General features: G+C 41.3%; 2 protein-coding genes across 2 annotated transcripts; both read left to right on the forward strand.

The window, feature by feature from the left end:
- Nucleotides 1-9,562: 9,562 nt before the first annotated feature.
- On the forward strand, nt 9,563-14,835 carry si:ch211-106h11.1 (volume-regulated anion channel subunit LRRC8D). The gene is made up of 6 exons (XM_051387972.1): nt 9,563-9,652; nt 10,305-10,658; nt 11,123-11,713; nt 11,845-12,095; nt 12,613-12,990; nt 13,145-14,835. Exons 2-6 carry the CDS (start codon nt 10,332-10,334, stop codon nt 14,265-14,267), a joined length of 2,670 nt encoding a protein of 889 aa, XP_051243932.1. The 5' UTR covers nt 9,563-9,652; nt 10,305-10,331; the 3' UTR covers nt 14,268-14,835.
- A 1,022-nt stretch (nt 14,836-15,857) lies between these two features.
- ddx39ab (DEAD (Asp-Glu-Ala-Asp) box polypeptide 39Ab) lies at nt 15,858-21,486 on the forward strand. Its single transcript, XM_051388037.1, has 10 exons — nt 15,858-15,985; nt 16,816-17,032; nt 17,266-17,393; nt 17,848-18,124; nt 18,256-18,374; nt 18,498-18,629; nt 19,622-19,731; nt 19,958-20,102; nt 20,319-20,466; nt 20,885-21,486. Exons 2-10 carry the CDS (start codon nt 16,825-16,827, stop codon nt 20,899-20,901), a joined length of 1,284 nt encoding a protein of 427 aa, XP_051243997.1. The 5' UTR covers nt 15,858-15,985; nt 16,816-16,824; the 3' UTR covers nt 20,902-21,486.
- The last annotated feature ends 289 nt before the right edge of the window (nt 21,487-21,775 follow it).

Below are 21,775 nucleotides of genomic sequence, written 5' to 3' on the forward strand. Positions count from 1 at the left end.
TATATGTAGTATAGTCATGGGAACTGTGGACCGTACCAACTCTCAATACCACCATATACCGCAGAGTTATATACCAAAGTAAAGCCACAACACTGCTGCTGTGCCTCCCACTGAACAGGAAACAAGTATTCTGCTGAGGTATTTTTCTTTCTATGTTGCAGCTTATCACATCCTCCTACTCTTTTCAATCAATTGCTGTCAGATTGAAAACATCACAGATTCAGATTAAAATCAATCATACTGTTTTCCATCTACAGAAAATGTTGTTCTCCCAGTGTTGTCTATGAATATTAATTAGTTATACAAATATGTTCCATTCTTGCTAAATAACCATATAAGGAATAAAAATGACGGTGGTGGCGATATTGATGATGATAAAGATGATGATGTCACCTTCTCAAAGATGACAACAGATGGGCATCCCCACTCCCACACATACTCTGAGATTTGTATTACTCTGATAATTCAGGGTTACAGAAAGGTAAGGGGGCGTGAGAACTCCAAAATGACATGGTACCCAAGACAGTCAGGGCTTACATCTGCAAAATTGGTGGTGGAGAGAGCCTAAATACATAACCAGAAACCTAAATAGTAAATAATCTTATGATGTATTACAAAATGATTGACTGTGATTGTCATATTCACCTCTATGAAAGACATAGTCCACAGCAATGCCAACAGCTCCATGAGGCTTTGAGCTAAATGCTAACATTAGCATGCTGACGTGATAACACAATGACAATGCTATGTATGTTTACAATGTTAATCATAGTTAGTTGAGCATATTAGCATGCTAACGTGATAACCATGGAATGGCGCCGGCGACAACGGCAGCCTGTCATGGCAGCTCCTTTCATTGTTGTAGTTTTAGTGTGTTTTCAGTGTGTTTTTGCTATTTTGAACTCTTTTCTTACTTTCTTACTTTCTTACTTTCTTACTACTTTGTTCACGTCGCCTAAATACTTTTTTGGCGTTTTTGAGCACTTTTTATTTTTTGTTTACGCTGGTCTCCATGGCGACGGGGAGTCGCATTGTTTTCACCCGCGACCAGATGATCGCCCTGAGGCCCCCTAGCATCCTGACTGGAGAGAGAGCCTCCATACCGGAGGAGCTGAGGAGACGGTGAGGCTGCAGAGCGGGGGTTAAACGGAGGATGAAGATGAGGAGCTTTAAACTCTACATCCCTGCAATCATCGAGCAGATACCGGACTCCATCGTCACCATTCCCGGCTTCCAGACGGTTCGAGCTGACAGGGACACCACCGCGACCGGCATGAAGAAAGGAGGGGGACTGTCCGTGCTCATAAACAACAGGTGGTGTAACGCCGGGCACGTCTGTGTGAAAGAGCGTCTGCAGCCCGGACATCGAGCTCATCGCCGTCGGACTTCGTCCGTGTTGTCTGCCACGGGAACTTTCCAGTGTTATCGCCATCACTGTCTATATTCCTCACAGTGGTCTTCATCATCACCATCACTGTTTACATTTATGATGTCCTATTTATTCTCCTGTACAGCACTTTGGTCAACTTTGGTTGTTTTTAAAGTGCTTAACAAATAAAGTTGGATTGGATTGGATTGGAACATTTGCTAATTGGCGCTCCCTGATGGGAATGTAATTAAACCAAAGTGTGGTACAAATTAAAGTTATAACCGTTCATCCTGCAGGGGACATGCATGTCTGTACCAGGCTAACCCGGAAGCAGGCACTGTGTAAATCAACTTCCGGTTTATACATCCCATTAAACAAGAATGGCTGAAGTAAAGTCTAAATGTCATTGTTCTGTGCCTTCTTGTAAATCGAAATAAACAACAGCAACCTTACTTAAGTTTTCCTCGATTCCTCAGTGACATAATTTAAAGGACACAGTGGGTTCAAGCAATTCGTTGTTATGAAGGTTGGGACTTCACATACTCAGAGGGAGTACATTTGTTTGTAGGCGGCGCTTTAATGAAGCAGATCACAGTTCAGCTACTGGATGCAAGCTGCTGAAAATCAGGACAGTCTCAAGTCATTTTCGGTGGAATAATTGATAGAAACAGTTGATGAGACATTTAATCAAAAACAAAAATAACAACTTTACTCTGAAGAGCCGCAGCACATATTTCAGCCTAATTTCTCACCGCAGATGAAACATACTGGAAAGCTAGCAGTGTTGGTGGTGAAAGTAAATAAAAATAGAGAGGAAAAGGCGCCAGGTCAGGACTTAACATATGATGCACATTTTAGCTCACAAATGTTCGAAAATTCAGCTACACATTTTTACAACTGGAGAATGTAAGAAGCTGAACAAAGACAATAAATATTGAACTATTATATATACTATTAACTATTATATATATATATATGTACAACTAGATGAAACAACAATGAACAACATACAAGTTCTATTTACAAGTCAAACCGTTTATGTAAATTGTAATAAAGACACATAATGTGATGGTCCAGAGTGTAAAGACTGTTGGGATAATGATTAATGTAATTGATATTTTAAATACATTAAAATTTAATGTAAGTATAAAATACAAATTAACCCAGAAGAACACAGTGTTGACCAATCCAAGAACACATTCAGGATAGATCGTTTTGTAAAGTGAGCGATTAATTCTACTGTTTACCTCAACATCGTCACAGCAGAGGATAAAGATGTTGTTAAGTAATAACCTGCCACAGTTGTAAAAGCTTGTCTGATAGTCCGTGCAGAGCTTTGGCACCTGATGAACCATAACTAAAGAAATAGACATTTGGGTGAATACGTTTATTTGCTTTCTTCATTAGAGAAGACTGATTCCACTCTCAGGTCTGTGCTGTAAATATGAGGCTACAGCCAGAAGAAGGTTATTTGTTGAATACGTACTATACTACGGTATAATGTCTTAGCGTCTTATTAATTTTCATGTTCACACAGTCTTGAGGAGGCATATTTGTATACACATTGGCCACAATATAACCCTACATTGGCCATTTGCATTATAATACTGATATTACTGATTGTTCAGAATAGAAACCGGTTAGGCAGCAACATAATATGTGTGTAACTCCTGTTTGAATATAATTAGCTATTTGATATGCTGAGGTCTGTGGCCTGCATCTGGTTTTCTTGTATGATATGGACGTGTGAAGCCTGTCACATAACACAACCCCACCCAAAGCATCCCTGCCTATGGGCACGGTTGTCTGAGCGTGTTAGTGTCTGTGTGAGAGTGTGTGTGTGTATTGCAGATGAAGAGGTGTGAAGCCACAGGCCTTTTAGCAGCAGAAGAACCCAGAAACCGAGGGTGTTGTTAGGATCGGCCCCTCATAGAACACAGGGCCTGCTTTCTAAATTTAAAGCCATATTTCCCTGAAAGAGAGAGCTTGATCGTGAGATCATGAAGCTTAAATGTCAAAACAAACAAGCGACGGGAGGAGGAAAAAACTGAGAGATGAGATATATTAAATAAGATCTTGTTTACCAGCGTTATAGTTGACCACTATTACCTCATTGCCGTGATGTCAGACAGGCTTCATCATCACCAAGCAATAATATGATATATACAGAATCTGAAGATTATGACATAGGAGCTTGTTTATGCAGCATCTAAACATCGGACATTGAGTTGTTGTTGAAGTCGGAGGCTACTCTTGTAAGCAAGCATATTAGTTCATGTTCTTTCTGTTGACGTTCATTTCAAACGTCAAATGGTAGCGTCCTCTTCCTCTTCCTCTTTTAGATCCCTTTCCTCATTCTGTCTCTGTTTTTCAGCAATAAAGCAATCGTAAAAACAACCTGAAAATCTATGGTGATTAGAAGCTGGCTACCAACGGCTGTTGAAAGGTGAAATAGTAATGTTAATAGTAATGCAGCTTTTAAACCTTAACGACTCAAGACAAGCTTGTGATCAGTTAAAGACACTCCTTTAAGTGGGTCGCCCTGTAATGGAAAATCCTTTTCACTCAAGCCAAGCAGGCACATGTTTGTGTATGGAAAATGGTTAAATGTTGTGTTTACAGCTCTTTGCATTGCCACCCAAAAATGAATAATTCAGGTTTAAGACAATAGCAATTAGGGGCGCCCTGATAGCCCCATATACCAAGGCTGAGTACTTACTGCAGCGGCCATGGGTCGACTCTGACCTATGGCCCTTTGCCGCATGTTATCCCCTCTCTCTCACCCCCCTCTTTCTGTCACTCTCCATGAAAGGCAATAAATGTCTGTTTATGCTATTTCAGTCTGCTGGGAGGGTGTGGTCCCCGGTGTAGTGGCTGTGACGATAGTCCATGCCGTCAGTGGAGGTTACACATACATCAAATATACATCGCTTGGGCCCTAGCAGACCCTCGTGTATAATTCCTGCATTGGACCGGAGATATACTAGTTTTTAACTTTTGAACTACACATTCACATGTGCATAATGGTTGCTTCATGTTTCCTGCATCTGTGTGGAGCGTTGGTTGTGCTGAGATATCTGATCATCAGTTATCGCAAGGCTAAAGTCAATAGGAAACTTGAATTGTCCAGGTCAGGTCAGGACACAAGTCACGTGAATAATTTCCTACACACACTGCTCTTAAACAGCCTCACAACAACATCTGAATGTAGTCAGGCTGCCAGTTCGATACTTCCTTTTCCTTATGCTGTTTATTAGATGCTGATACAGATTGCACTTGCAGCAGGTGTCCTTTGTTGCTGAATTTAGCTTTACCAAGTCTGAAAAGCACAGTAATCATGGTGCAGTATACACTGGTAGAGGGTGGTAGGATGTTATCTGAGGAATTGTCAGTGTCCGTCACAGTAACAACTTCACACTTTATCTTGAGATTTTTCTCTGTGGCAACAATATATGCCAATCTCACTCACATATAGCGTACCGTTTAGCACCACTGCTGCAACTACCACACCACTTTTCTTTCTTTGCTCTCTAAAACCCCATACCCTTCACACCCTCCCCACAGCTCTGCAGTGCAGACACACAGAAAATACACACACCAGCTGTGTAGAGTAGATCACGTTGTGGTTCATTGTCAGTTTAAGTCTTTGCTCCAGATTCTTCTTGGCCCAAATTCAGAGAAAACAAAGAGTTACATATGACCCTACTGTGCATGCACACACACACACACACACACACACACACAAAAACACACACACACACACACACACACACACACACACAAAACACACACACACACATTCACATGGGAATTTTGGAAAATGTAATAACTTTACATGGTCATCAGACTTCCTTTACCTTTAACCTCTATGGAAGGACACATAAATCCATAAAGTCGTAAGAGTAACGTGACACTGAGAGCTGCAACATCAACTCAATTACAACTGCTGCTGTCTAACTCACAGTTCAGTGACTTCAGCAGCCCCTGCTGGATAATGCTGGATTCAATGTTGTAATTTTCAACTTGCACATGAGGTTACACAAGAGGTTAGAGCAGTGGTAATCCAAATTTACCAGCAAACACCAGTTTTATTACACAGGAAGTCTTTTAGTTTCGGTTTTAAGTATATTATCCAAGTAACTAATGGAAATGTTTCTTTGACTTAAAGGGGACATATTATGCAAAACCAACTTTTTAATTATTTGATTATGTACATTTGGGACTCTGGAGGGCCTATCAGCAGGCAAAGTATGAAAAAAAATGACTCAGTCATGTTTTTGTGGGCTGCCTCAGTCAGAATATAGGAGACAAATCACACAGGTTCAGAAGTGTGTAGTTTGTGACGTCACATGCTTTGCCTGTTGCCACCCACCTCTCTTTACTTCCTGTTGACTATCGGAGCTCCGCCATTGCTACTATAAAAGGCAAGCTAGCGGCCTGCAGCCTAATGTCTGGGCAAAGGCCTCAGCAGACAAACTGTTCAGTCATTGGCTGCACAGCCCAACACAAATTTACATATGTAAATTTATGTAAATGTATGTAAATTATTTTTTACGGCAATGTCCGACTAGAGTCACAAAAACCGGAATGTGTGTGTGAACCTTTGTGTCGGACTGTTTTCACAACCTCGGTCAGTACAACAGTGGACCGGCTAAAAGACTGTTCCTGAAAGAGGGATTGTACCAACTGTCTGTGGAGAGACGGCAGAGGAAGTCACTGGAAGTATTTTTAATAATTTATGTTTTTCATTGTTCGTGTAGCGCTAGCACATGCTAACCGTTGTTAGCTGCAGGAGCCTCAGTGATGCTAACGTAGTTATTGTTTGTTAAATGTTAAAAGATGAACATGAAACTTATAAGGTGAAGTTAGTGTATTAACCAGCTGGTGCAGATGTCTCCATATTCTCCCCTGCTGATATTTCTATAGAGATTCACACAAAGTTTATTATAAGTTTATACCGAGAATCACTGAGCTTCGTGCCGGAGGGGGGGGGGCTCTGTAACTCTGTAACTCTGTAACTGTTGTGGGTTTTGTGTCCGGGGGTAACTGGCTTTATGTTGGTCTGTATTTAGTTAAACGTGCTCAGTCAGTAATATGTTTGTGTAGCTGCTCATCAGCTGTTAGCTCGCTGAGCTAGCGCTAGCTTTGTTATTCTGGAGCCAGTGTGTGTGTGTGTGTGTGTGTGTGTGTGTGTGTGTGTGTGTGCTGCTGTATGTAAATGTACCGGAGGTAAAGATAGAGCTACCATGAGAGAGAAATAGTCAGACTGTGATCAAGCCTCCTTAGAAGCTAACAGAATACAGAGAGTGAGTTATGGTGATTATTGTGTAACTTTATACTGACGTGCTAACGTTATCTCAGCTAGTGTTAGCTTTGTTGTTTCTCTGCTTCGTTCAGGTGTGTGTGTGTGTGTGTGTGTGTGTGTGTGTTACTGTGTGTGTTACGTGTGTAAATTAACTTGATCAACGTGCACCAGAGTTAACACTAGAGCTACTGTGAGAGAGAAATAGTCAAACTGCAGGGATTCATTAGTTTAGTATTATTGTGTAACTTTGATTAGCACCGAGCAGCTGGTGTTGCTCACTAGGTTGTTTTGTGGAGTCAAACCGCAACGAATAAAAGTTTTCTGATCTGTTTATTTAGCGTTACTGAAGTACTGCTATTACTGACGATATAAGTGTAGGTCCAGTGTAACATCCTATACTCATATAATCTCCTATTGTATTATAAACACTGAGGCTCACTGCTAAATGTCTGTTATTGCACCGGGAACTTGTCACAACATCAGTTACAGTCAGTAAATGTCCTGTGTGTGTGTGTGTGTGTGTGTGTGTGTTTGTGTGTGTGTATCTGCTGCCATTAGATAGACATTGTGTTGGTAACCTCAGACTGTTTCAACAACACATCACTACATTTAGCTGCAACAAGGAACCCACCAGTGACACTGCTTATTATTTTATTTAGGACTACTGTGAGCCACAATGAGCTGTATTATATTACACTGTATATTATATTATACTGTATTATATTATACTGTATATTATATGCTGTCTTACAAGTAACACTGAATCTGCCTTGTTTTACAGGTGACCTGATGAAGCTCAGGTGTTCCTGGACCCATCAGAGGACAGAGACAGCTGCAGCATCAGCATCAGGACAGTCTGGGTATCCAAAGGAAGACTCATCAAGATGAACACTGACTGCAGAGCTCCATTACCAGCTCACACTTCAGTATACTAGAAACCATAAACCTTGATGGAGAACATGATCTGCACAGTTTACATAAAAGTTCTAGCTTTGTTTCTTAACATGTGTAACTGGAATATGAATGAAATATAAATAAAGTGTTTTACTTTTAAGAAGAGTTTTTGTCATTTTTAAATTCAGTAATAAGTGTGGTTTTATATAAATAACATGTTATTTCAGAGGTTTTATGAAGATTTCCTGGATGTACAAGACTTGAAAACCTGATTCGTGTAACATCTATCAATATGAAAATGTGGAACTTAAACCTGTATTAATGACTGTAAGCAACACAATACATTACTGTCTCACATTCAAACTTTATTATATTGGAAGATAAATTACATCATAATATATAATATAAATGATAGAATATTCAGTATATATACAGTATTTTTAATGGGGTTCAAACATAATTGCAACTTTTACACATATCTGAAGGTGAACTTTGGTAATAATACTTTTAAGTTAAAATATCAGACTATGAAATATGGATACAGTACAGTTAACAGTTGGTTACTTGGCAGTTTTTAAACCACATGAACAAGTTACTTTATTAGATGAGTGATTCCTTCAGTTATGTTGACATGTTGTACAGGATAAAGTATTCCAGGTTTCTGTTTCCATGGTCTCAGTAAACTAATGGTTATAAAGAATATAACAGATGGGAGGTTACAGTAATCATTATACTATTACTCTGAATACTTTGGTATATTTACTGGGTGTTTCTTCACTAGAAACAACTGCTTGACTAATGTTGTTAATATTATGTAATATATAATATGTTTAACTTCACTGGGCTGTGTAGACTGTAGGTCACTGCTCACTGCTGTACCTGTAAAGACAAGCATCGAACACAGTGTTGGTTCTCATAGTTAAGGTATAAACACTAACATTATGTGATAGATAGAGGTTAATATATATATATATATATTAGTTATATGTATGTATATGTAGTTAATACAGCAGTATTTACCTGAGGAAAACGTCACAGAAAGCTGTAATCCTGATTGTTGTTGATGTTCATTTCTCTGTGATTTCAGGTCAGACTCCCGCTCTAACATGTCCGCTGGTGAAGTTTTTGGTTAAGACGCAGTTATTGAATTAATATTGACGGTAGAAATGCAGATAAACTCAGTAACAGTGAGGAGCTACCTCCCGGCAACGAAGGGGAGGGGCCGGAGGGTCAGCCGCGTCATCCGCGAGAGCCGCGTCATAATGCCGACCAATCAGAGCAGACTGGGCTTTTCGGGAGGGGGGTCTTAAAGAGACAGGCGCTAAAACCTAGCGATTCAGACAGAGCCTGAAAAGAGGTGCTCAGCTGCAGGCAGTATGAGAAAAATAATGTGTTTTTTGAACATTAAAACATCTAAACCTATTGTAGGAGAGCCACAAAATACAATTATGAACCTGAAAAAGGGGCATAATATGACTCCTTTAATTGACTTTCAGCAAGCATATCATGGAAAGTACATTTACTCTAGTACTGTAAAACTTTACTTTTAAGTATTTCCACTTTATGCTACTTTATTACTTTAATTGGCAACAGTGCAGTTTTTACTCCAGCTCATTTATCTGACCGCTGTCGTCACTATCTTTATACTTTATAACATGTTAGGATTTTATAAACAAAAGCAATCATAAGCTTATATAATATGATGAAAGGTTAATTTATCCATGAGTAGCCTATATAAAATTATCTCCGCCTCAACCAGCTGCAATAATGAAACTCTGAAATGGGCCATTTTGCATAGATAGTATGTTTATATTTGCTCAGTCAGTCCTGAAGGAGTTAAAGGGTGCAGGCATGCCCCCACTGGGTCCTGAACGGGTTTCTAGTGCTGAATTAGATTTTTTAGCCACACATCCTCTGCTGTCATAGCAACCGTTGAAAAGCTGTGTGGTGGCCAGCTGAGGAGGAGTTTGTTGAAAGTTTCAGGAGTTTTTCACGGCAGAACCAGACAGCGCCGGAATGAGGTTTCTGTGAGGCGGCTGTGAGCTGCTCAGAGAGAAAAACAGGAGAACAAGTTATTTGTCCTGGTAGGTGAAAGTTAATCCTGGAATCTAAAATGTTCTGTTATTTTTTGTGTATTTTTGCCAAGAAGTACACTTAATGTTGCCAACAATAGAAATATTTCATTTAGTTTGTGTGCAACCACCAATCACAAGATTTTTAAAGGTGCAGTTGACTTTGATATGATCAGACTTTTACGTACATCAAGAAGCTGATGTAGAAAATTAGTTTTTTTTTGAGGACTTTAACACAGGATATTTGTTTTATTCTATAATCTGATCAGGATATTCCTGGATCAGGTCATACATACTGTACTGTAGTGTAATTGCTGTTACTAATTGTAATATTTATCTAATATTGCCCTAATGCTGCACCTGCTAGTATTTGGACAGATCGTCAATATTTCTACATAAAAGAAAGTTTCACAGTTCTTATGGTCTTATGCGATAGTCTGCCTTTTACTGGCTTCACACAGTGCGTTTCCTTTTCTTTGTGATAGTTTATTTTTCTTGTGAGGACAGCCGTCCATGCTCCCTTCACAGCCACTGGATGAAACCTAGAGTTTAGAAAAGCATCAGTCCTGACTGTCCAAAATGTGGGACATCTGGTCCCCCTATTTGTACATCACTATATCACTTTATGTGTGTAGCCCAATAATTACACAATTATTTTTTACAGTTATCCTTTTAGGACCCAGAGGTCGCTATGTTTTCCCTGTCGGAGCTGGTGCCTCAGAACCAGCATCAGAGCAGATCTAAGCTGTTGAAGCCCTGGTGGGAGGTCTTCATGGACTACCTGGTGGTCCTGATGCTGATGGCATCTGTCCTGGCTTGTACTGAGCAGCTATCCAGGGACCGAGTGGTGTGCATTCCCTTGGATCCGCTTGTCACTGTAAATACTAGTGATCACAGTCCCTCAGTTGGCGGGGATGTGGCTCCACCTTCAAAGCCCACAACCAGCCCAAATCTTCATTCTACAGTCCGGGGTCGACGCACGCATCTGGTCTACCAGCAGTATATTTACATTAGCCAGGTACTGTAATACTAACATTATAATATAACATAAGTTCCCTTTGGAACAGGTGAAACCAATGAAAATATTGACTGTTAAGTCCCTTAAAGCAGCTATAATAAATCTTTTTATATTAATAAAGGATTACATGACTTTTTGTACAAAATGGTTTATCTAAGTGGTCAAAAAGTCAAATCATTTTATTCAAGCTAACGGTGAATCGTCTCTTGTCACTAGAACTAGAACACATGATAATACATCGGCTACGTCAGAGAGTGAGGAAAGAGTCAACGACAGTAAACGTAAAGCTTTAATACATTACCTCGTCTTTGAATATGATTTCTGTCTGAGTCAGATAGACAATGAAGACAAAAACTCCCAAGACCCCACGCTACTTTACGATATCACCCAACTGTGTCTTTTGTAATTGTTCTGGAGACCGCCTAGTGGCTGAAATTACACGTGTGTTTAATCTGTCTCTCTAGGTGTGCTACCATGAGGCTTTGCCTTTGTGCTCCCGCTTCTTCCCCTACATGGCCTTGCTGCAGTCTCTAGTGCTGGTAGCCAGCGGCTCCTTCTGGCTCCACTTCCCCCACACCTCCGCCCGCATAGAGCACTTCCTGGCCATCTTGGCCAAGTGCTGCGAGTCACCCTGGACATCTCAGGCGCTGTCCCATGCCGCCCGGCAGGAGGAAATCCAAGAGAAGGTGGTGGTGGAGGAGAGACGACCACCCCAACCTCCTCCCTCTTCAAGTTCATCTTCACCCCCAGTGACGCGCACAAGACAATCAAGCATAGACTCGGGCGCAGACAGCCCACTTTTGAAGAGGTCAGATAGTACGTCCTCTGCTGCGCCTCCCTCCCCGTGCCCTTCCACACTCTCCTGTAACTCCACCATGTCGTCTATATCCCTCGGCTCCCAGGTGCACTTCCCTTCTTCCAAGCCTTCTCTCATGGTTGACAGTCCCAGGCAGGTAATCAGTCTGGACAGAAGTGATGGGGAACAGGCCAGAGCACTATTTGAAAGAGTCAGGAAATTTCGGTCCCACTGTGAAAGCTCAGATGTCATCTATAAGGTGAGACATCCTCTAGTATAGAAGATATGATATCATCTACTTTGCTTGTTACCTCAAACATGATGTTATAGGGCTTTACAGCAGGTTGCAGTTAATTTGTTCATTATCTATCTATTCTGTTATCTATTCAGGTCTACTTGGCTCAGACGATATTCAAATTGCTGATGGTAACGTTGATCGTGAGTTACACCATCCCTCTTCTCAGTGCCTTCTCCTTCAACTACACCTGTCACCCTGAGGAGCAGGCCTTGGTGGGTTACTCTACCTTTGAGTGTATCCATGTGCTCTCCTCCCTCATACGCAAACTACTGGTAGCCTATCTGACCCTACTGGGGCTGTACGGCCTGCTGAACTTTTACACCCTCAGTTGGATTTTACACAGGTCAGTGCAATGTGTTGTAACAATACCTAAACCCATAACTTTAAAGCTGCACTAATCAATATTTTTACATTACCCTTTATGATACATTACCCATTTCATAAGTCCTGGAAATGGGTAATGTGCTGTGCTCCTGTTGAGCCAACAGTCGGACAACTATATAGTGATATCTGATACAAACGCTAACTTATTTACATCAATCGTTACTTAGCTATCATTTAAGCAGCTTCCTTTAGCATCTTTCAGCTCATTGTTTTGGTTAAATAGGCTTATGAATATATAATTACTCACATTGTTTGAACAAGATGTAAAATGTTTTTTTTATGAATAAATTGTTGAGACTTTAAGTAGACAACACAGGCTTCAATTGTTCAAAGAGCCTTTACACAGAGTAATGCCCATGAGTTTGAGCATACCAGAGGCCTGATAATAGGATTAGAGTGAAATGCTCTGTTTAGTGCTACACTATATTCTGTGTAATATATTTCTCATTCTGTTTTTCATTCCGTGCCCTACTTAGCTCTCTACGGCAGTACTCCTTCCACTCACTGAAGGAGTTGTGCTCCCTGAGAGACGTTCCTGACCTGAGAAATGACCTGGCCTTTCTTTTACACATGTTAGACCAGTATGACCCTTTGCTGGCCCAGCGTCTGTCCGTGTTCTTGTCCCCTGTCAGTGAGAGCAGGCTGCTGGAGGAAAACCTGGAGAGGCGATGGGGGGAGGAGAAGCTGCGTGCCATGATTAGTGTGGATGCAGAAGGCTGCTCCAAACTTCAGCTGGTGGCCCTGCCTCGCCTCCCTCCAGCCCTCTTCACCCTCAGCCAGCTTCAGGTCCTCAAACTGGAACTCATCACAGATGCCAGGTTCACTGCACAGGTCATCAACATGACCCAACTCAGGTGAGTTTTAAGGTGTTGCAATCATTCTTTACACATTTTGAACAATGCTCATCGATTCTAAAGTCGATTACTCTGGATGCTGTTGTGTACATACGCTTGTTTCTCATTTTCTTACACATTTAATAGTCTTTTTAATTGTTGATTGCTAACACAGGGAGCTCCACCTCTATCACTGCACAGCAGCCGTGGATCCTAGTGCACTTGGAGTCCTCCAGGAACGTCTCGAGGTCCTCCAGCTCACCTTCACTCAGGTGTCAGAGATCCCCAGCTGGGTCTTCTCCCTCCGCAGCCTGCATGAGCTCCACCTCTCTGGCCGCCTGAGTAGTGATGGTGGGGTGGGCCGCAGCTGGGCACTGGGCAGCCTCCGCCAATTACGCCACCTCCGTATGCTGGTGATTCGAGGCATGTTACAGCGGATCCCTGGGGAGTTATGTGAGGTGGCAGGCAGCTTGGTGAGGCTGGAGATCTACAACGAGGGCACCCGGCTGCTTGTGCTGACAGGCTTGAAGCGGATGGTCGACCTGACAGAGCTGCTGCTGCAGGACTGCCAGCTGGAGCGTTTGCCCTCTGCCCTTTTGGGTCTCACCAACCTGCGGACACTCGACCTGCAGCATAATAACCTGAGAACTCTGGAGGAACTGCTTAGCCTGGCTCATCTGCGGCGTCTTTCTTGCCTCAGACTTGCCTTTAACCGTGTTCTTGCACTGCCAGCCAGTGTTGGTGTGCTGCGAGGCCTAGAGCTCCTAGATCTATCCAACAACCAGCTCCAGAGCCTTCCTCCAGCGCTCTTCACTCTGCGTCGCCTTCGTAGGCTCCTACTGGCTGGTAACCTGCTGGAGGAGCTGCCTGCAGAGGTCAAGTCCCTGCAGCTGCTTACAGAGTTGGACCTGAGTGGGAACAGGCTAGAGAGACTCCCCCCTGGTCTATTCAATAGCTGTTTGGAGCTGCGCATCCTTAATGTGGCTCACAACTCTCTTAGTTCATTACCCAGGGGGATTGCAGCTTTAAGTCAGTTGTGCAGGTTGGACTTGCGCAGTAACAGTCTGGAGGAACTTCCTGCTGAATTGGGCTGCTGTACAGGGCTGCATGGAGGTGGACTGCTGGTGGAAGACTGGGTATTTCTTTCCTTGCCTCCCCATGTCAGGGACTTCCTGAGTCGTTCTTGCCCCCCCTCTGGTACATACTCAGAGGTTCATTCCCGGCCCGCGTCCGACAGTTTTCCATACTTCTCTCCTACACAGTGGAGCTTCTCTTCTGCTCTGGAATCACAGATATAAGACTAATCTATTTTAGTGCTAACAGTATCCTAACACTGGTTGTACTTGTCCTTTTTGTATATTTTTATATTTTTGAAGTGGGATTTGCTGTTGCAGTGTAAAAGCTAATTCTGTGTACATTTTGCAGTTACACTGAGTATAGATTATTTGTAGTAAATGGGATAAAAAATATGCAAAAGACACCACCGCAGTTAAAACTCCTTTATAGATAAATTGTTGGGGGCTTACTGTAGACGTCTTGTTATTCCTGTAATACACAGTAAGAGGAGATTGCTGAATGCATTGTAGAGTTTAATAATGGTTATCTGGAAATTACTCCTTTAACTAGAAGTGGTAAAACGCATTCTCAAATTTTTCTGAATATTTTATGTGGAGCAGTGTATATAATATTAATACAGAAACTATGAAAATTAGTATTAACATGAGTATGAATATAAATACTATTGATTCGCCCAAAGAATAATAATAATCGCTCTAGATAACTGTATTATTTCAACCGAAGTATGTGCAGCTGTAGTCACTAACTGTGACCGCTAGAACAATAAACATGATTATTATTAATTTCCGTTGGTGTGTTTGTTTTTGGTTGCTCTGGTTTTGCCACCAATGCTATCAAGTTAGACCTGATGCCAGTATGGCCATTTCTACTGGGTTATACTCGTCTCTACACCAAAAAAAACGTTAAACTTAAGAATAAAAACTCTTTATTTACACAATTATGATCAATACTGGGGTCAGTGTCAACAATTATCAGTCTAATTTGGTGCTGCAGTTCCTCATTGTGACCACTGGAGGGCAGTATTCCTGAATGCACTCAGGTCACATCAACGCAGACACAATACCATGCCACAGCCTACTGAGACCTCTGGTAAAATCTTTGAAAATAAAATGATAATTGATTTGTACAGGGTGTGTTAACTCATCTAAGGTCAAACTACCAGTCTGCATCAAAAGATAAATGTATGGAAGTAAATAAAGAAATCAATAGATAATGAAATCAATAAATACAAAGGAACGTGGGTTGATGTAAGTTTTTTAAACTAATATTTGTATTGATCTTTTGGGGATAACAGGAGTATAGAAGAGGAAACTGAATGAAGAAATAAATAATTTCAAAAGAAGAAATAAAATACATACACAATATACATTATCTTGTCCTCTTGTCATCTGTACAATTAATAACAATCATAATTGCATTAAAGTTACATATATTTGAGCCAGGTCAAGTCCCTTTTCCAGACTAGATAAAAGTAATAATTATAAGATAAGAAAGGTTTGTCCTTCAGAGATGAAGAGAAGCCTCAATATATATTAATATACTAATATAACAAATACTACTAATAATAAGGAAACTGCTGTAATCCAAGATAACACATTTTATTTAGACGTAATTGCTCCCAGTTACGTATTAATTTCCTTTCTATAATAATAATAATACATGTATTTTATAGTGCACATGTATTTATTTGATATTGATATGAATGTATGGTCTTCCATTACAGACTCCGGCACTGCTCTATCCCGCTTTTTTAAACTGCGGTGGACTGCGGCACAGTTTTTGTCCAATCGCTGGCCGACTTTGCCGGCGGTTGTCCGAATCCACCAATCAGATCAACGCGCTGTGGCGGAGGCGGGACTTCCGGTTGCCCGTATAAACCAACCGAGGCCTCCCCATGCGGTTGTGATCTGTAGTTGGACGCGCAGCTAACACCGTAAAGGTAACCATGTATTATCGCTTTCATTGTAGCAATTAGATACTTTTTAAAAACGTCGTTTGACGTCTAATAAGTCTGGAATTAGCTTTAGTTTGCTTAAATCCGAGAATAACGTAGTTAGATTGTAATTAAATGGTTTCTTTCATTGTTTGCTTTGAGGAGGCTGCCGAGCTAGCTAGCGTGATGTAGTTTAGCATTAGCTAGATAGCTTAGCCTACCCACCGATCTCCCTCGTATTTCTGTACGTTTACTTAATGCGTAGCTTTTTATATTTCGCCTGTCGCATTCTTTATAATTACTGATATGTTGCCTGGTTATATTAGTTGGTTAGTAGCCGCTCAGTTAGCAACATAGTTGTTACCGTATACCGTGTTAGCTTGCCACGTTAGCAATGGTTATGCAACACAATAACTTCCCAGTGTTGTAAACCGGTGCGGTTAATCCGACAGTGTCTGCTCAACTCAAAGGTTTCATCAGGTTTGGTTCACTTATAGCCAACTAATATCTACATACTCTTGATTTTTTTTCTGAATTATCTAGCATATCTCACTGTGGCCTTGTGTTTTTAATGGGGTTACTGCGGGATGCACGCAACAATGCTGATCTTCAATGTCGGGGTTACAATACTGCTCGTATCACTGTTTATATGCCACCAGATTCATCTTATAATGAAAACATTGAGGCATTTATTCCTGACCCACACACGGTATTTAAATGTAGTTGTGTGGTGAAACCTGGCACAAAGGACGGCAACAACAGGTGGGCTTGGTTAACAGCCCCCCAATGTAAACCCAACAAGGACAGCCATGGTAACTTTGTTTTCTCTCTTTTAGACTAAAACCATGGCTGAAAATGATGTTGATAACGAGCTGCTCGACTACGAGGAAGATGAAGAGCCTCAAGGAGCCCCGGAGAGTGCCGCCCCCACAGGCAAGAAGGAGGTGAAGGGTTCCTACGTTTCAATCCACAGCTCTGGCTTCAGAGATTTCCTGCTCAAACCAGAGCTGCTCCGCGCCATCATCGACTGTGGTTTTGAGCATCCTTCTGAAGGTGAGGGGCACTTGGTTGTAATACAATTACATACCTTACTAGCCAGCATGGACGCTGTATTAGTGTAAAGGTCTGGATGTGGTTACTCGTAGATGCCCGACGAGTGGTTTTCTACTTGTTTCAAGTGTATTAATTGCTGGATATGGGTTTAAAGCAGAGTTACTGTAAATAAAGCCACTGTAGCTGATAATAATAAATGCACTAGTCTAAATCTTTTTGTGTTTTTTATACAGTCCAGCATGAATGCATCCCACAAGCTATCCTGGGCATGGACATCCTGTGCCAAGCAAAATCTGGTATGGGCAAGACAGCCGTGTTTGTGCTGGCCACGCTGCAGCAGATCGAACCTGTTGATGGACAGGTTAGTACATATGTTCAACACACAAGGTCTGTGTATGAATCAAGTAAAGGAAATGTCATCTGTTGGCTTATGACCAGGAACACACATTTGTTTACGCCCTCAAATCTAGTCTCAACCTGATATTTGATGTTTAACTCACATGGTATTTTTAGATTTTATGACTTCAACCTCAGCTGATGGAAGTTGTTGATGGAAAACACCAAAAGTTATGTTGGGCTTACGCCACATAAATAACATAACAATAATGTGCAGATATTTCACAATGAAGGCTGCACAAATTACTGTAAATTACACAAATTTCCCTCGGGATAAATAAAGTATCTATCTAGTCTATTTACACTTTGATTCTTAATTATTTTCCTCCATGACTAAATGTTTACATGCTCCACATGTAAAACTTGCAGCTTATAGAGCCCACAGTGTCTGACTTTGTCTCTGTATGTCTACTCCTCAGGTGTCTGTATTAGTCATGTGCCACACCCGAGAGCTGGCTTTCCAGATCAGTAAAGAGTACGAGCGTTTCTCCAAGTACATGCCCACGGTAAAGGCAGCAGTGTTCTTCGGTGGCTTGGCCATCAAGAAGGACGAGGATGTCTTGAAGAAGAACTGTCCTCACATCGTCGTCGGAACGCCGGGCCGCATTCTCGCTCTCATACGGAACAAGTCCCTGAGTTTGAAGAACGTTAAGCATTTTGTCCTGGATGAGTGCGACAAAATGTTGGAGCAGCTAGGTGTGTCTTTGGTCGAATATTTTCTCGCATTTCTTCTGCATCAGTGTATTCTGTGAGGGCACCCACCCTCCAGCGCAATATTAGATCATAATCATATACATTATTCATGTGAATGCCTTTTTGTGTAACAGACATGAGGCGTGACGTACAGGAAATATTCAGGATCACGCCCCACGAGAAGCAGGTCATGATGTTCAGTGCAACACTGAGTAAGGACATCCGACCAGTCTGCCGCAAATTCATGCAAGATGTAAGTGATCGAGGAGACGTTGCTGCTTCGGAATTACCCTGAATATTTATTTATTATTTATCAATAAGTTAACAGTGTGAATAACTAGAAAGTTCACCTAGCTGACCCTCATCTCCTCTACAGCCCATGGAAGTATTTGTGGACGACGAGACCAAGCTTACACTCCATGGCCTGCAACAGTACTACTCTAAGCTGAAGGACAGCGAGAAGAACCGCAAGCTCTTTGACCTGCTTGACGTGTTGGAGTTCAACCAGGTAAAGTGATGGAGCTGTTGCATAGTGGATGTCTGTCCCAGTACCATTTGGGATATTGTGTTTTTGCTAGTTTAAGATTTGTCCAACATACAAAAGATTAGTAATTGTGTTGCTTAAATTGCCATTACAGAGCTGGAAATTTTGCTTTCCAGGAGTTGATGAGTTTGGTGTTTTGGAAAATGTAACTATAGGTCTTTTTTAATAGACATGCAATGAAACCTTGCTAAGAGTTAGGTGAGGATGTCAAGCAGGTAAATATCAACCTAGCTAGTGAGCATGGCTTAGCATAATGAAGGGAAACAGCTCTGTCTGAAAGTAAAAAAAAAACACTGTCTACCAATGTTTAATCTGTAAAAACACAAAGCAAAAGTATAAAAATGACACCTGGTTTTAGGGGGTGGTTCCAGAGTATTTATTAGTTCTGAGGTTTTCAGGTAGCGGAGACTCCAGGAAGTTACAGGTCTGACACATGCGCTTCCATAAAAGGATGAATTATTTTACTACTTTTTTCATACATATATTGCCATTACAATATGATTCATGATTGGTGTGAGAATGCTGCTATTTTTCCGTCACAAGTTTGATTTTCACCAGGAAAAACAATATAAATTGTGAAAATGTGACATGTTGGTCTGTAACAAACAAATGTTTTCTTACATCTGGAGAACAAGATTTGTTCACTACAGTGCTTCATTATGATGCTTTACTTTTATCAAAATATTGCAACTTCTGTGATTTGCATATTGCACATTGAATTGCCATATTGTGATTTTGATAATATTTAGATTAATTGTGCAGACCTAGTTTTCACACCTTTTGCCAAGTACTAATTCTTGGCAAGGAAGTATATTTACCACAATGCCAAACTGTTCCTTTCTTTTAACGCTGTTCAGTTAATGAGTTAAAATCCCTAATTCGGGATCTGAAGGAAGTCCAGCTAATGCTTTCTGTTGTTGTTCAGCTGCATTTCAATGCCTTTGCTTTGCCTCTAGGTGGTGATCTTTGTCAAGTCAGTCCAGCGCTGCATCGCTCTGTCCCAGCTTCTGGTGGAACAAAATTTCCCTGCCATTTCCATCCACAGGGGAATGGCCCAGGAGGAGAGGTGAGACTCACAGGCACACATCATCCTCTTACATACCTACTCTCATAAACATATGCTCTATTGAGCTCCGAATGCTAAGTATGTTTATGGAGCATGAGGCCTCATCAGTTAACTCAACACACCATTACCTTCAAAGGGGGGATACAGTCCAGTAATGTCTACAGCAGCTGTGTTGGTAATTCTCTCTCGGGCTCTGTGCTCCCTCCTGCCCCTTCCTCCTCCACAGGCTGTCTCGCTATCAGCAATTCAAGGACTTCCAAAGGCGGATCCTGGTGGCAACTAATCTGTTTGGCCGAGGGATGGACATCGAGCGAGTCAATATCGTCTTCAACTACGACATGCCAGAAGATTCTGACACCTATTTACACAGGGTGAGAACTGACAGAGGGGGAATAACTGCACATCTCTGTTATTTGTAGGGCCATTGCAACATTCTGGGAATACCTAAGAGTGTGTCATAACCTCTGCATGCATGAATCGATTGTTAGTTTGTCATTGTTGTTAAAGCATGATATTATTGGTACATGTGGTTTTTTTTTTGTTTTTTTTTAGGATTTAACTTACTCTCCCTTTTCTGAACCCGTTAGGTTGCCCGTGCTGGTAGGTTTGGGACCAAAGGCCTGGCTATAACTTTTGTGTCTGACGAGACCGATGCCAAGACTCTGAACGATGTGCAGGACCGCTTTGAGGTCAACGTGGCCGAGCTGCCAGACGAGATTGACATCTCCTCTTACAGTAAGTCTTTCATTTCCAAATGGCTGCAGAAATGCACGGATGCTTGATGTCCTTCATAAAGTTGGCCTGACGTGTGGAATGATTGTAATTTGTGGATTAACGGGGCTCAAAGCACTTCACTAATAAAACAACATGTTATGACTGCTAATTGTTGATGGTCTGTGATTTGCTGGGCTGTTTTTAATCCAGTTGAAAAGTGCCCCACAGATAATCAGCTGGCGTAATCAACTTTAGCGACATCTTGGCAGCTACAGGCAGCAGTTGGTGCTGCCATTTAACTGTGGGGCTCTCATCAAATGGAAATTGCCCATACATGTTTTTAACCCGCTGGTGAAAAGTTGGTATGGTCAGCTGTTGGTCATCGCACTGATCTTTCACATGCTCAATACATGTCCCTCCTCCTCTGTCCCTCCTTTAGTTGAGCAGTCCAGATGAGTCCTCCGGCCGAGCAGAAGTCTCCTCTCCTTGGATCTTGAGTCTTGTATTTGGAAGTAGACGTACTTCGCTGTTGATTTGAAAGCTCTGCTCTGTTCCCTGTGTTCACCAAACATTTATTTTTATTGTCAGTTTTTGGGGACAGGAGTCTGGTTGATTTTTATTTTTTTTTAATTTGTCTTTTACTGGGTTTTTTTGCTTAATGAAATTAAAACTTTTTATAAAATGCCATTTTTACTATTGTGGTCTCTTGTGAGGCTATTCTTGTCTCTACCCCACTTTCATTTATTTCAGTCTCAAGCAGAGCTTCAGGGAAACGTATAGGACAGTAGTTCTAAGGAACATGTGATTTTTAGCCCCTTTTTAAATGTTCAGACTAGTTTGTATAGGAAGTTTTGTGTATTTTGTTTTAAACCTCCCCCACTGCAAGAGTTGATCATTACAAAGAAATCAAGTAGTCATGTAGTGACTGTTCAGTAAAACAATTCTGGCTATATGGCAGCTCTTTCTTTGAATTTCCAAGTGAATGCCTCCAATAAATGAAGTCACCAAGTGGAGTCCTAGTGGTGAATTTGCCAATTTTGATTTTTATTGTACAGTGTCTTCTTTTGAGGTTAAAAAAAATGTATCGCACAAAACTACAATTAAATTGACACAAATTTCAAATTGTTGTGCCTATTAAAGACTACTTCCACTACAAGCAGCCAGAGAAGTCTGGCATTGATGGGTTTTTAGCCACACTAGCAGCATGTCTGTCCCAACAAATCTTCAATAAACTGGCATGAAATGTTGTACAGATCTGCATAGTCCCCAGAGGATGACTCTATTCCTTTTGAGGGTAAATTTTTAATGTGTCTAAAATTGACATTCCCAT

Source organism: Dicentrarchus labrax, unplaced genomic scaffold (assembly GCF_905237075.1).
Source record: "Dicentrarchus labrax unplaced genomic scaffold, dlabrax2021, whole genome shotgun sequence".
Classification (NCBI taxonomy): Eukaryota; Metazoa; Chordata; class Actinopteri; family Moronidae; genus Dicentrarchus; species Dicentrarchus labrax.